The following is a 14,394-nucleotide window of genomic DNA, read 5'->3' as shown; positions in this document are numbered from 1 at the left end:
TTTTATATTTGTGTGGATTCTTTCGATCCGTTTGCTCTCCACAGCTCGGCTAAGCACCAAAACTGATTAAATTTCCGGAAATACATGTCTGCGAACGTATCAATCGATATGCTATAAAGAAACGACTTTTTTCCACATGTGGGGCCAGAGGATAGAACATTGAATACGCATGGATGGTGTCTTTCACCAAAGTCAGTTTTAGTTTTGCAAAGGAAAAATCCTCGGCTTTTACCAAGTGACTTGTTTTCAATATTTTTCTAATGAAATCCGGGTGTTATTACTAACTTTTTCTCCTGAATGACGATAAAAAAAGTAATTTTTTATTGAACACTTAACAGTCTTTAAAGAGCGTTCTTTCCAGGATCATCCCGATACTATTTCGCTTTAATAGAATTTATGAGTAAGACTGATTTAGATTAACCGTCTTATGAGCTTTCCAAGAACAGAAACCGAGCCGAGCTAAATCTAAACAAACAAATATCCATTACACCTAAGGATTGACCTAACTTTGAACTTTATTGCTCATTGTCTATCCGGCCTCCCGGCTGTCCCTTTCTAATTGCTTGGCCCACAATTCTTAATTTAGTTGTGCTACTTAAGCAGTTTAATGCCATGGAGGCAAGAACTTCTTTCCGTTCAAAATGACCCGCCCCTCGTCGCCTCGTCGCCTCGACGCCCCGTCACCCCACCGGAGCTCCACCCACGCCAGGACCTCAGAAGACAAATTAATGACCCTCGGACGCGACTGCCGAGCTGTCTGTGTATCTGTATCTTTCACGGTGTGAGTGTCTTCGCAAAATAACAGAGACTGCGAGTGCGGATGCGGATACGGATGCTCCGTCTAGCTGGCGCTGAATTTATGGCACAACCAACAAAAAAAAAGTTGCGGCAAGGCGGAAATTGCGGCCAGTTGCAAAGTCAAGAGACTGGCTTCTTCGGCGAGGATATAATTTCTCGACCTCTCCATGATAAAACGCTTTTGCTTAGCAATTCCCTGGGCCGCTTATCGCGTTTTGATTTTTAATTAAAGCAAAAGTATTTCACAAACTGGAATTTCGTTTCGTTTATTTGCAATTAAATTAGGCAAACAACATGAAAACACTCTCGAATCCAATTATCTTTCCGAGACTCGAGATACAAATTGCAAATGTGAATAAAGTCATTTCAAATACCGGCGAATATACAAGTTGTATACAAATTTGAACTTTTTGACAACTTTTTGTTTTCTGCCCAAAGTTCGGTAAGAATTTTTTTCGTGGGTAGAGAAAGAGCAAAGTTGGAGATGTTTTTCCTGTCATGTAATAAGGAAGCGTTATTGGGTGTTCAGTATCTTAAGAAAGCAGAAGAAAAATCTTGAGCAAGCTTGTTCCCATACTTTCTGAAAATGTCCAGAAAAAGGCTGAAGCTCCGTATTAACGACAATAAGTAAACTTCGGGGCGGACACCAGATGTTGGCCAAGAAGTAAGTGAATCTTTAAATATTTGTCACGCTGTTTAAATACTGGGGAACACACACCACAGGATGACTGGCTTCTAACTCATTTACGATAGCAAAATAAAACAAAGAGTCGGTGCAACAGTGCGTATGATTTACTATGTTTACAGGCAAGCTGAGGGAAAAGGGGTGTGGAGTGACTACTACTGCGGACAACTTGATGATGTTATTTGCTGAACAAACTGAGGAAGTCACACTCTAAACTCTCTCCAGGCCCTGCTTGTGTTTACTTACTTTGTGACTCGACGACTATGCCGTCGCTCGGGGCAAAATTATGTGCGGAAATTTACTTAAATTTTACGTAATAAATTGAAATCACTGGGAAGCCACCGCTGGCACCATCCACCACTCGTATGCCTTGATGGAATGTGATAATAACTCAATTCTGCCGAATAGAATTAATTCAACTAGTGAACCGAAGATTATGCAGGGAACCGACGAAGGCATCCGGCCCTAATTACTTTGCTAATGATCTGCATAATAATTAACTTACACTTGAGGGCATCATATAATTAAAATATCCCACCAGTTTCAAGTCACTGATTTATTAAACACTCTACCATACAATGTAGAGTCTGTCGAATAGGGACTGGGTTGATTATTATGTTAGTAATTTTTTAAACAAAATAATTTTCAGTTAAGCTATATTTAATACATTGCTTGTATTTATTTAAAGGTAACTTTATAAAGAGTATTCCAAATCGTACTCAAATAATGAAAGCCTTCCTCTTGGAAGCAAAGATAAATTGTTTACCGCCCCAGATACACATTCAAATGGCGCATGTCGGGTTAATTATTAAGCCTAGTTTAAGTGGCGCATAAGCGAGTAGAGATTCTAATAAAAAGTATGCCACCTTCTTTGAACCAATTGCAGCAGCAGCCATGGAAGGACAACCACTTAAGCAGCAGCAACTGGCAGAGACCGCATCCTCGCAATCCTGCTCATCGCTGAGTACGTGAACGTCTCCGTGGAGAATGTCCGCTTGCATGACAATTGTAGCGTGCCGGCATTCAGAAAACGCAGCACCAGCAGACGACGCGGCTGAGCGAGCAGTACGTGAAGAGATTCTCAACAAGGTGCACCAGCAGGACGACTTAAAAAAATAAGGAGCAAAAGCAGCAGCAGCAGGAGCAGGAGCAAGGACATTGGCAACGCACATGCACGACAGAAGGGCTTAGCACCTGCACTAGCGTCGGGGACAGGAGCAGGACCAACGCAAGGAATAAGTAAGTGCGGGCTGAATAAAAATTTTTGTACTCCCTGCTCGTACAGAAAAAATAAAGCACGAAATAAATGGGATGGGACAGTCTGTGGGGCTTATAGGACTTTTGGAGTCTTACCCAAGACAAAAGCTGCTAGAACAGACATAGTGCGGGTTAATCCTTGAACAACAGACAATATTGAAGTGCAGTTCAATTGGGATACTTCCAAATGTCAAATGTTATAAAACGTATGGTGTCTCTCTCGAAAATAAAATTGGGAAAGGAAATCAGAAAAAGCTCAAGACTTTAACATTAAGTTTGACTTAAAATTCCTTACTTTTTCCAAGAAACGGAAACGACTTTTCTTTCATATCTCAGTAAATATAGTTAGTATAGTTCATATCTCAATATAGATTCATACATTAAAAAAAATATACTTTAATGGATCCCTCCTATCGAAAGCCAACTTCATCCTCATCTAGCACTCCACTAACTCGCTCAAATTGTTGATCCAATGACCCAGTGTCACCAGTCGCAATTGCTCCTCCATCCTGCCGCCCTTTCACTTGTCATCCTTCGTAGGCATTCTGCTGATGTTACCAGGAGTCTCGGCTTTGCCTGCCTGCCTTTCAGACTGACATGTCTGGCATATGCAAAATGCCAACTGTCCCAGTCACCGCCATCGTCCCACTGCCCACTTCGATCCTTTGTCCTTTGTTGTCGCCAACAACAAGGGCAAGGACACTACAGCAAGTGCAAACAAGGTGATGCTTCAGCTGGCAAACATACCAAAAACAAGTTGAAAAAGGGGCAAAGGGAGGATATCCCTTGCCGCTACCCTTTTCACTTTTTCACTTTTGGGAGGGGAGCGCCTTCAGACTACAAAAATGGCACTGAAGGCCGAATGAAACGCTCCAAGGCACACTCTTGGCGGAATTGGCTGAAGAGAGTGGAGAGGCCGCATGAAAAATGGCACAACAATGGTATGATAGAATTTAGATCTTAGCTGGGAAAGGGAGAAATTTAATTTCATAAAGTGGCGGAATAATCTATAGACGTGCAGAATAAATAATGCATGACTCGAATTTTGACGACGATTGCTTAAGATATCAAAAGTAAACGAAAATCAATATTAAAAGATGAATTCAGGTTTTGTTTTGAAAAAATTCAATGCTACAATAATAATAATTTTATCTTTGTACCAATGATATTTTTAAAAATTTAAGGCTTTTTTTAAATTAAATCTAGAGAATGTTGTAATATCTTTAAAGACAATTAAAGACTTAAACCATTTTTCTTTTCAGTTAATTTAAACTGCCATTTTCGCCGCAAAAAAGCAACTTATCGCTGCTGAAGGATATTGTTAAAAAAAACAAACAAGAGGAAAAATCCCTGCTGAAACAAACGAAGAGGAAAGCCGGCCACGCCACAAACAGCTATCTTGTGGTCAATTATACAACAAGGACACCGACGAAAGAAAATAAAATACAAGCGAGGGAACAAGTTATCCAAAAAAACACAAAAAAGTAAAAAACAACGACAACATTTCGACGTGGCCATTTTGACCAATATTAATAATGGCTATGTTGCTGTTCCCGAAGCGACAACTCCCGCCAGCAAAATCGAGAACGAGGCGGAAAGCGCCACCCACCAGGACCAGGATACGGACATGGACAATGACATGGGGTACCTTGGTGATGCTGCTAATCCTGGGCATTTCTAGCTGCTCAGCCGCCGGAATAAGCTACAGCAGCAACAGTGGCAACGTGAGCACATCGCAACGAAGCCCTGGATCCAATCCTGCCACCAGCACCGGCGGACTCGTTCTGATCGGATCCAGTAGCGCCACATCCAGCTCCGTGCCCTCCCTGTCTCTCACCTCGACGTCCTCGGTGGGTTCATCTGGTACGTCCTACGGCACCGGTTCCTCCTCGTCCTCATCCCCGAGTTCGAGTGGCAGTCGCAGTGGCAGACCCACTAGCAACCCGAACCACGATCAATTACCCGCCCAACTCTCCTCACGGATTATCCACACACGCAACGGGGCCATTTCGGGAATAATTGTGCAATTAGATGGCCGCCACTTGGACCCGGTGGAGGCCTATCGCGGCATTCCCTACGCCTCCCCGCCTGTGGGGAATCTGCGTTTCATGCCCCCCGTTTCGGCGGCCATGTGGTCCGGTGTCAAAAAGGCCGACAGGTGAGTTAACTTGCTATAATTTACCGGGGAGTATTACCAACCATTAGCGTGACGGCCGCTACAGCTTAAATTGAAACTAATTTCCTTTTGTAGCCCAAATTAAATTCAAGATATGGCACACAGACTTGGTTAAATTCTTTCCGCTATAGAATTCAGGTTATTTGAAATGTTACTTTTTCAAATTAAAAATTTTCTGAAGTGCTTTTATTTTCATACATTCCAAGGAAGTAACCCATCAAACTACTTTGTTGAAAAGCAATCCTGAAACCCGCTTCAAGAAAACTCCCCACTTAAAATGACAAAAGAAGTCAAATGTGTCTTTTGCTAAATCCCATCAGGGGTAACACCAACCCTCGTCTTATTATTTTCATAAATTTCCAAAGAAGCCAGGGAGTCCAATGTCCAATAAACCAGGGAAGGTCCATCCAAATACGTTAAATCATTTCTAACAAAGGGTGGAATTTGAGTTGCCTTTTGAGTGCATAAAATGATCAAAATCCCATAACTCAAAGACTCAGTCCTGAGTCTCAAGAGACTGGCCAACAATTGTCACCTCAATTAACTGGCTCATTATTGAGTCAAATGCGCAGGCGGCAGTCCGAAATGTTGAGGTCCGAGTGGAACTGAGTGAAAATAATGAAAAAGGCTACAACCCTTGCTGAAGCGGCGACAACAATGGACATAATGCTAATGGCTTCTGAAAATAAGAGGGGAAAATGTAAGTCAAAGGTCAACTCAGTCGGCAGACTTCCGCTTGAAATATCTTGCAAATTAAATATTTACGCCGTCGCCGGCAGCCAACAGCGCGATGGGAAAACGGCCGGAGCTACAGAGCGGCATCTAATTTACAAATGCTCCCAAGTGGCAAATCATTATTCACAAAGATGCCCAGAGATATTCCGACCTGGTTCCTGGTACCCGGTTCCCTTGTTTACCATTGTTATAAAAAAAGGGCACGGAAAATGGGAATGCCATCGCTGGTCGGCAGAAGTTTTTCCGGCTTTCCCCCTTTCTACCAAACCCGCTTACGATACTGATGAAAAAGGGCCGCGAAATCAGTACAGGGCACAACGGAGCCAGGCAAATAAAGTATAATTTTTCAAGTTTAACAAAGAACGCCACCTGCGGCCAGCTGGCGGCCTGATGATTCTCGCATTCTCGCAGTCGCCCGCCAATTTTTGGGTAATTCAAGTCGGACAGTTCTTCTTCTGCGGCATCATCTTCGCTTCAGGCCAAAAGGTGAGCAAGCGGCTTTATTTGTCCGGACGTCTTGTTGACAGCAGGGGGTCGGCCAAAAAGCAGCCAATAAAACGCCTTGAGTAATGCTCAATAGATTTTTCAGCACGTCAGCGTAATAAAGTTGTCCTCAGACAGTTTTTGGCGTTTGTACAATGGATCATTAGCCTGATTTTGCAGCGAAATGGATACATCTCAGGTTTGTTGGGGGAGGAAAACATTTGGGTTATTTCGTGGTTTTGCTAAGATATTTTCGTTTTGATTTCCCTTGGTTTTCAGACTAAGGCCCCAAAATTCGGCCCTTTCATGTTGGTTCCGCATTTCTACAAGTAAACTAATTACTTAGTAGACATAGAGACAGTACAGATGGAAATTAGTAAGCTGAAGTTTACTTTTGAACTTTCTGGTAAAACTTTAAAAATCTAACCCCTGCAAGTAGTTTTAAAATTCTATAATCACAAGTATTTTTCCAACTATTTTTGTAAATAATTTTCCTTTGAGAATGCTAGCTCAAAAGGTGCTTAGCAGTTTTTTATAGAAATGAACCTTTCCACTATCCAGTCATACTATCCATTCACCTGTCATATTCTGGCCTTTGAACCAAAGTTTATCATGAATTTCCGCTACAACAAAACCTCAACTTTACGCATACCTTTGAACCGCAACTTACCCCTCCACATTCATGGACCCCATTGCGAAAATAATTTCTCGCAACCGCAAAAAATGGATGAGAAAGAAAAAAAAGGAAATTATGTCCACACATATTCCTAGCCCGCCAAAGGCAGCAGCTGTTCATGGCTTTGACAAGCCACGCGTGTGACCACCAACCACCCAACCACCCAGCCAACGAGTAACACCCACCCAACCATCCAACCACCCACGAAAGCCTCATCCACGCATTTCCCATTTACCCAACCTACGGTGAAAGTTGTGCCCCGGCGTCTTTAATAAAAATGAAATAAATTCCGCCAGCCACTTTGCACTTTTGGTGTTTTTGTTTTTGGTTCAATTTTTTTCAACGCTGCACATTGGTCCTGGCTATTGCCTGCGGCGTAAGGATTATGAAAAACAAGCGGATTAGTGGCTACGACAGCGGAACCGAGCCAACCTGTTTGTAAGGGCCAACCTTCCATCTCCGATCCGCTGCGGTCCTCGTGCTCCTTCTCGTCCTCGTTCTGACCAGGCCCTTGGTTCTGGCTCATAAACGAAGTGTAAAAATCGCAATAAACTGCTGAGTTTTATGCATGACGCCAAAGTTTTTAATAAAGAAGAAAGTAAAAGCTGGGCGCAAACGCTAAGTGGGAAACTCAAGTTAACGATTTTCCTAATAAAAAAGCGCATTAATGAATGGAGGCAAAGACCTTCAGAATGTGCGTGCAACAGCGGTTGAGAGGCATCTCTTTCGCTCCGGCAAACAGAAGCTAAAGGTTCTCTGCCATCATTAAAAACGTTAATTCCAATTTGAGGCTTGAGAGCAAGTGGTAACCGCAAGGCGTTGTTGGGGATGGGCCAACAGTGGCTTGAAGGTGGTTCAAGGTGGGGGCGTGGCAGCCTGAGGACACCAGACCAGGGCCAGGACCGAGCCCGTCCCTTACCAGAGTCGTGTGCCGCATAAATTGCCGACTGACTCGATGGCGGGCGCTACAAACTGTTGCCCGTTTTAAATGAAATTGCGAAAATTCATTTTAAATTGGATTTTATTTAATTTGACTGCGGCAAGAAAGCTTTACGCCCGAAGGAGAAGAATAGGAGGTGTGGTGGCTTAAGGGGGCGCCGGTTGAGGGCCGTGTGTCTCTGTCGCCTGCCAATCTAATTTGCGTGAAGGGACGGCGGGCTGAGGACGACAACCTTCTGGCCCGTTGGCCACAGGTAAAATTAATCTATTTTACTTGACGTGGCCGCAATGTCGCGTATAATTTTATGCGATCCGCTGGTCTCCTCTCATGATTCATCATTACACCGAGAAAAAATCCCATGACTTTTGTAGAGGGTTCTTTAATTGTTTAAAGCACTTTGGTGGTTGCACATTTTTCCCAGTGTATATGCGTGTACTTTTCTGCTTGACCAAGATTATAATTTTGTTTGATGTATTTAAACCGAAAGCACCAACAGATCATGGACAGACTGCTGTCCTGGCTATCATTTATTTACCGCAAAGCGTTGAATGGCCCACGTTCCAACCTGAACCCCCCAACTTCCTTAAAGCCCTCGACCATGACCCCTTGAGGCTTTGCCTGCCCTCGAGTCCCCACCCAGCATGCAGATTAGCCGCCTGGCCTTCCACTCAAATGTACACAAAACTCGAGAACATTTCGGGCCAGCTCTGGTTTATGTTTTGTTTGTAAATTCCGAATTGCATGTACATATTCTGGGAATATGAATGGAGGAGCGGTAGCCAACATTGTTTGCTTTGGACCGCGTGCTTTGGCTGTTGAGCAGAATATCTGGCCAGGGAGTCAGGGTCAGGCTTCTTTGAATTGTTTGCTCCGAATTCTCAAATATCTGTTTGCGGCAAATAATCTCCAATGAATGCAGCCTATATTTGGGAGATGCAATCTTATCTGAGTTAGTAGGTAAGACCCAAATATTTGAGAAATTTAGCATTGTTAAAGGTATACATAATTTTAGAAGCATTTTCAAGGAAAATAAACAAGCACTCTTCCCACAGCTGTTTGTAAAATCTACAAGTAATTATCAGGTTTTTAGTGCCTGGCCATATTCAAGTGCTGCATCGATGGCGAGAAGAACTCCTCTTGGCCTTAATTACCGCACCCGCTTTATTAACCCAACTCCTCCTCTGTTCGTGCCACCTATCCGGTAGCCTTATCTGCAAAGTTCAGCGGTTGCAAAGTGGCATAAACAAGATCGCTTGCCACTTGAGAAGTGTACACCATTCGTTTGCCATGGGGGCAACATTAAAAAGGCAAAATGTGGCTTTTATGACCCTGTCGCACCAGGGGATGGCGAGGTGGGATGCCGGCATTGCAGAACACCAGAGCTTCCACCTGCTGGAAACCCTGCCAACTATGGCAGAGAAGCAGTGGCTATAAAAACTTTTCACTTTCATTATTTTTAATATTTTTGCTCATCCAAGCTGCTCGAGATTCTGATTTTGGGGCTGCAGGGCACCAAGGTTGACACCATGTCCGCTACATTAAAAAAAAATAGGGCAGAGCGACGGGGAGAAAATGAAGCCCGAAAATGAAACTTTTATTACCTGCCTTATTGTTTTGCCATAAAATTAATGATTATTATGGCAATCGCATGGCCACCACAAGCGTCCATTAAACGGGCGACCCACTGTGGGTCAGTTCCGAGTGCGACCCTCCCCATCCCACACGATTTTCCAATTTTCTGCGAGGCGTTTGAAATGCCATAAAAACCAAAAATTAAATATACCCACCATGGAAAACAAAAAGCAGCGTCGGCGGCGGTAATAACAAAGATAAAAGGGCAACAGCGAAATAAAGTTAAGGAAATTAAATAAAATATATTCTCGTTTCGCAATGTCATTAATGTTAATGCATTTTCGCAGCGGCATGGGTTTTTATTTTGCGGGTAAAAGGAAGCCTCATAATAGCCGACTGATAGGATGGGAGAGAAGGAGACTCCTTTTGCAAAATGTTCCTATTGATTTTCGCTTTATGACAATTTGATGGCCGTCAGGAGTTGTGGCAGTTAATGAGTTAAGCCCCCAACTTAAAGGGCCCTCAGAATGTCAGTTTTGAATTAGACTTTAGTCAGACAAACCAACCTGGGCTTAATTCATTAGGCTTAAGGCTTTTCTCAGTTCATCAGAAAATCTTTCGACAGGTCGCCATCCACTTACTAATATAAGTTTAACCCAGAAGGTTGAAATCTACTTCAAAGAAAGTGATGCTCTCACTGACCTATAAATCAGATTAAAAGCAAATAATAACAATGCCAGCTCAAAGCAGCTGCCAGAGTCAAAACCAGATTCAAAATTCTAGTCTACTATCTTTTCACACTAAGAGAAGAATTTCAATATTAATAATTTTATTGATGATAATATTCAAAATATGTACTTGTTCTGTAAATCGTTAGATTATATTACCAATGTAACAACCTTTCGCTTAAAAAAAGGGAAAAATAGGTTATACTTTTAGACTTTTTGTAATATTAGAGATTTTTCCCATGTACAACCCAATCATAAATGAGAGCAAGGCCGAAATATCGATGGCTCCTGGCATTTGCATGGATGGTCTGTATAAGAGGTAAAACCCGTAAATTGCAGAAGTGCACATTGGGACTTGTGGCAGCAGGGAACATTGGACGATAAGAGCCTAATCGAAAACCAATTTACCAGCATCGAAAATAAGCCTTGGCAAAAAAATGGAAAATCGACAGAAAGGGATGGAGCCAACGAAAGAAAAACCGAGAAAACAAATTAAAACGCAAACTTTGCGTTCGAATCAAAAATTTGTTATGGCCAAAAGACAATCACAAAGTTGACGTTGACTCGCCCTGACTTCGGGTCACTTCAAATCAAGCCAAGTCTCATGCCCCGATTTCCCCCGAAGATTACACAATTCTGGTAAATTAATCTATTTATAACGACATTCTAGGCCGAGCATAAAAATAAGCCTATTTACCGAAAAAGTTTTTTTCGCCGTTTTTTTTTGTTCGGGAAGGGAAACCTTTTTAAAAGACAGTCTGAAGGCAAAGCCTTACGCAAAATGCCTTCATGGAAAAGTTGCTCTTTTGACAAGTTTGGTACTGAAATCTTTTTCGATTTTACAGATTCAGCCCTGTCTGCCCGCAGAGATTGCCGGACATCCACAACGAGACGGCGGCGCTGGAGAAAATGCCCAAGGGCAGGCTGGAGTATCTGAAGCGATTGCTGCCCTATCTGCAGAATCAATCAGAGGACTGCCTTTATCTAAATATTTATGTGCCCATACAAGGTGAGTGCGGGGTGCTGGATGGTGGCCTAACACCAAATAAGTGTGCTATAATTTTTGTGTTTTTTTCTCACCCGGCTAAAACCAAGAAAAATGACATGACCATGCCGGGGCTGAGTCTTGTTTATTTAGCCCTTTGCAAGGCATTTGAATAAATTGGCAGACGCTGTGAAAACGGTTTGGGTAACACGCTTCAATTTTTCTACGGCTTTCACCCACCAGCCCTCCGTTAATCCCTAAGGCCAATGCCAGAAAAGGGTCAGCCTTGGAAAAGTTTTAAAAAATTCTCCTTTTTTTGTACATTTTTCGCCTGGGTTTTCATTTTTTTCTTTTTGCTAGGACTGCACGAAAATGAACAAATGTTCGAGCATTTCTCAAATTCTCTTAGAAACAAGAAAGGAAAGCTAACTTCGGGCGGAGCCGAAGTTGATATACCCTTGCAGTTGAGTCGCAGTCCGCTAGGTGGCGCCACGCATCTTATATTATTAGATATATAGCGGATCGTATATAGTCGGCCGATCCTTATGAAATTTGGCATATCGAATTATTTTGCCAAAAGAGGAATCCATTGAAACTCCCATGCTTTTAACTTGAAAAACAACGAAGTTATAGCATTTCCGATCAATCAGTTATATGACAGCTATAGGATATAGTTGGCCGATCCTTATGAAATTCGACAAATCAGATTTTTTTTCCCAAAATTGAATCTGTACCAAATCCCATCTATCTAACTTAAAAAACACCAAAGTTATGCCAATTTCGATCGTTCTATGACAGCTATAGGATATAGTCGGCCGATCCTTACGAAATTTTGTACATAAGATATTTTGGTCAAATATAACATGTGTAGAAACTCCCAACCCTCTAACTTAAAAAACACCAAAGTTATGGCATTTCCGATCAATCAGTTATATGGCAGCTATAGGATATAGTCGACCGATCCCGGCCGTTCCGACTTATATACTGCCTGCAAAGGAAAGAAGGGTGTGTGCAAAGTTTCAACTCGATAGCTTTAAAACTGAGAGACTAGTTTGCGTAGAAACAGACAGACGGACAGACGGACAGACGGACCGACGGACAGACGGACAGACGGACAGACGGACATGCTCATATCGACTCAGGAGGTGATCCTGATCAAGAATATATATACTTTATAGGGTCGGAGATGTCTCCTTCACTGCGTTGCACACTTTTGACCAAAATTATAATACCCTCTGCAAGGGTATAAAAATCGCTAAGCTGGAGAGAGTGCCCGAGGCCTCGAATGCAAAGTGGCTAAATTTATGCCTAAAAGTATGTCTGGTCCTGTCTGGACCAAATCCAAAACGATTTGCCACTTTTGTCGGCTACAGATTTGCGAGAGAAAAAAAATGCTTAAAAATCTTTAATATAAGCAAAAAGGAATATAAATTAATTTTTATATTAAGAACATGAGTGAAGCCCAAAGATAGGTAATAGACAAGAATCTTTACATTAACAAAATATTAAACAATTAAATTTTCCAATTACGTACAAATTCTCGATACAAAACTTCATAAAATGGTTCTTTCACATGGACATTGCAACGTTCGGAGTTTCAGTCTATTCAGCTGTCTATCCAGATATCTGTGCGTCAGTCAAGTCGCTCACCTCCTACGAAATGCATCGGCAGCAAACTGAACTGTAGTCTCCTCCCCACTTCAACATGGTAGTAAATTACATTTTAATTAAAACCCAAAGGAGTAGTACTGGCCCTCGGGAATCGGGTCTGGGGAATCCTGGCTTAATGGGAGCCATCAGTGGCAGTCGGTTAGCAGTTGGAAGCCTTAACCAACTCGAACTAAACCAACACGGCACCTGTCAGTCGAGGAGTTGGGGAGTAACCTACCCATCGAAGTAAATTTAATTGTCTATCAGCGCGTTAAGAGCTAAATTTAATAAAGTGTTCGGTGGTAATAAGTTTCAGGCACAGATCTTCTGCCATTCACTCAGTCGTCCATCAATCGTCACACATTTAGCTTGATTTGCCCGCTGGCATTCAATTAACTTGCAGTTTCGTGGGCGTATACTTAATATATTTCTAAGTAAATAACTCTCATTTAATAAAGTTACATTGTCCTGACTATACCATTAAATGCGAATTCAGTTAAAAATTTTTTTAAATAATGATTTAAGCTTCCTTATTGTCTTGAAACTTATTAAATATTTTATAACTTTCAATACTATTACTTTCAAAAATTCGAATTATTTAATGTCATATTTTTCTTTAAGACCATGAAAAATAAAGAAAAGTATTTATGTATCTATAGAAGTCTTAACGTAAATAAAAACTCACTCGAGCATAAAAGAATTTTTATTTTACCTGCAATTTGTCTTCAACGGCAGATGGCCGAAAGATACCAATTTGGCCGGGTTGGAAGGGCTTTTCCGTCTTTTTTTTTGTTTATTTTTTCGTAAAATTATGATAAATTGTTTTGGCCCAAAACTTGAGTCGTGGCCCCAAATTGAATTGGCAATTGTATATATACATATTCGAGTGCAGTGCTCATCTTCAGGGAAAGCTAATTGAACGAACAATTTGTCGAGGGGACAGGCACAAGTCAAAGGGAAAATTAAATGTCTGGTTTTGATAATTGGATAAGCAGCCTCGAAACACAACGAAAACTTTTTTAAACCAACAAAACCAGTAAAGAGTAAACGAAACGAGGGATAAAAGCCACAACCAATTGGAGCCCTTGGAAATGTTGTAATAAATCTTTTGAAAATGAAAAGCCCGAAAAATATGTAAATTTTTGACAGTTTAACTTAATGAGCTGGACCTGCGTTTTTTTTTTCTTGGTTACCCAAATGTCAGACGGAACACCTAGATACATAAATCATGATTTATTTGTGCCGCGTCATGTCGAAGTGTATCGTCGAATAGACAACCCGCGTTTGTAATCGTGAATTGTTATCCGCCAATACCATTCAAGGCCGAACGTCAAAATAATGAAAGATTTTAGTGTAAACACGGGACCCACTTAACGTCCGTCCCTCTTAACGTATGTATGAATATTCAAGATAAAAAGTGGAAAATATACTTTTATTGGCCACACACGAAGCTCACGCACACAGGCCCACACATAAGCACATAAATCTCTTGTGCCTTTTTTGTAGTCTACTTTTTTGGGCTCCGTTTAGGGGATTTGAAGAAAAGGAATCCGGGACTCAGGATGCAGCTAGTTTAATCTACTTGGACATGACAATAAAATTTATATCATCTTAGCTTTCCTCTCTCTTTTTAGGCCACCACAGCTGCTTAGTGAAGTCCTTTCTCGCCTGTGTGGTTTTTATTTGCTTCTTGCCATTGGCCTTGTACC

The 14,394-nt window shown here is 41.7% G+C and overlaps 1 protein-coding gene across 2 annotated transcripts in view; it reads left to right on the top strand.

The window, feature by feature from the left end:
- LOC6500074 (neuroligin-4, Y-linked) overlaps positions 1-14,394 on the top strand; it is a 65,543-nt gene that overhangs the window by 29,391 nt on the left and 21,758 nt on the right. For both annotated transcript variants that reach the window (XM_014910886.2, XM_014910887.2), the window contains 3 exons: positions 2,370-2,722; positions 4,003-4,898; positions 10,896-11,059. In XM_014910886.2, coding sequence (XP_014766372.1) covers positions 4,276-4,898; positions 10,896-11,059 — 787 coding nt within the window. In that variant the 5' untranslated portion in view covers positions 2,370-2,722; positions 4,003-4,275. The remainder of the gene's footprint in view (positions 1-2,369; positions 2,723-4,002; positions 4,899-10,895; positions 11,060-14,394) is intronic.

Source organism: Drosophila ananassae, chromosome 2L (genome assembly GCF_017639315.1).
Source record: "Drosophila ananassae strain 14024-0371.13 chromosome 2L, ASM1763931v2, whole genome shotgun sequence".
In the NCBI taxonomy this organism is placed as follows: Eukaryota; Metazoa; Arthropoda; class Insecta; order Diptera; family Drosophilidae; genus Drosophila; species Drosophila ananassae.
The sequence above is the reverse complement of the archived record's forward strand: the minus strand, read 5'-3'. Positions and strand labels throughout refer to the sequence as shown.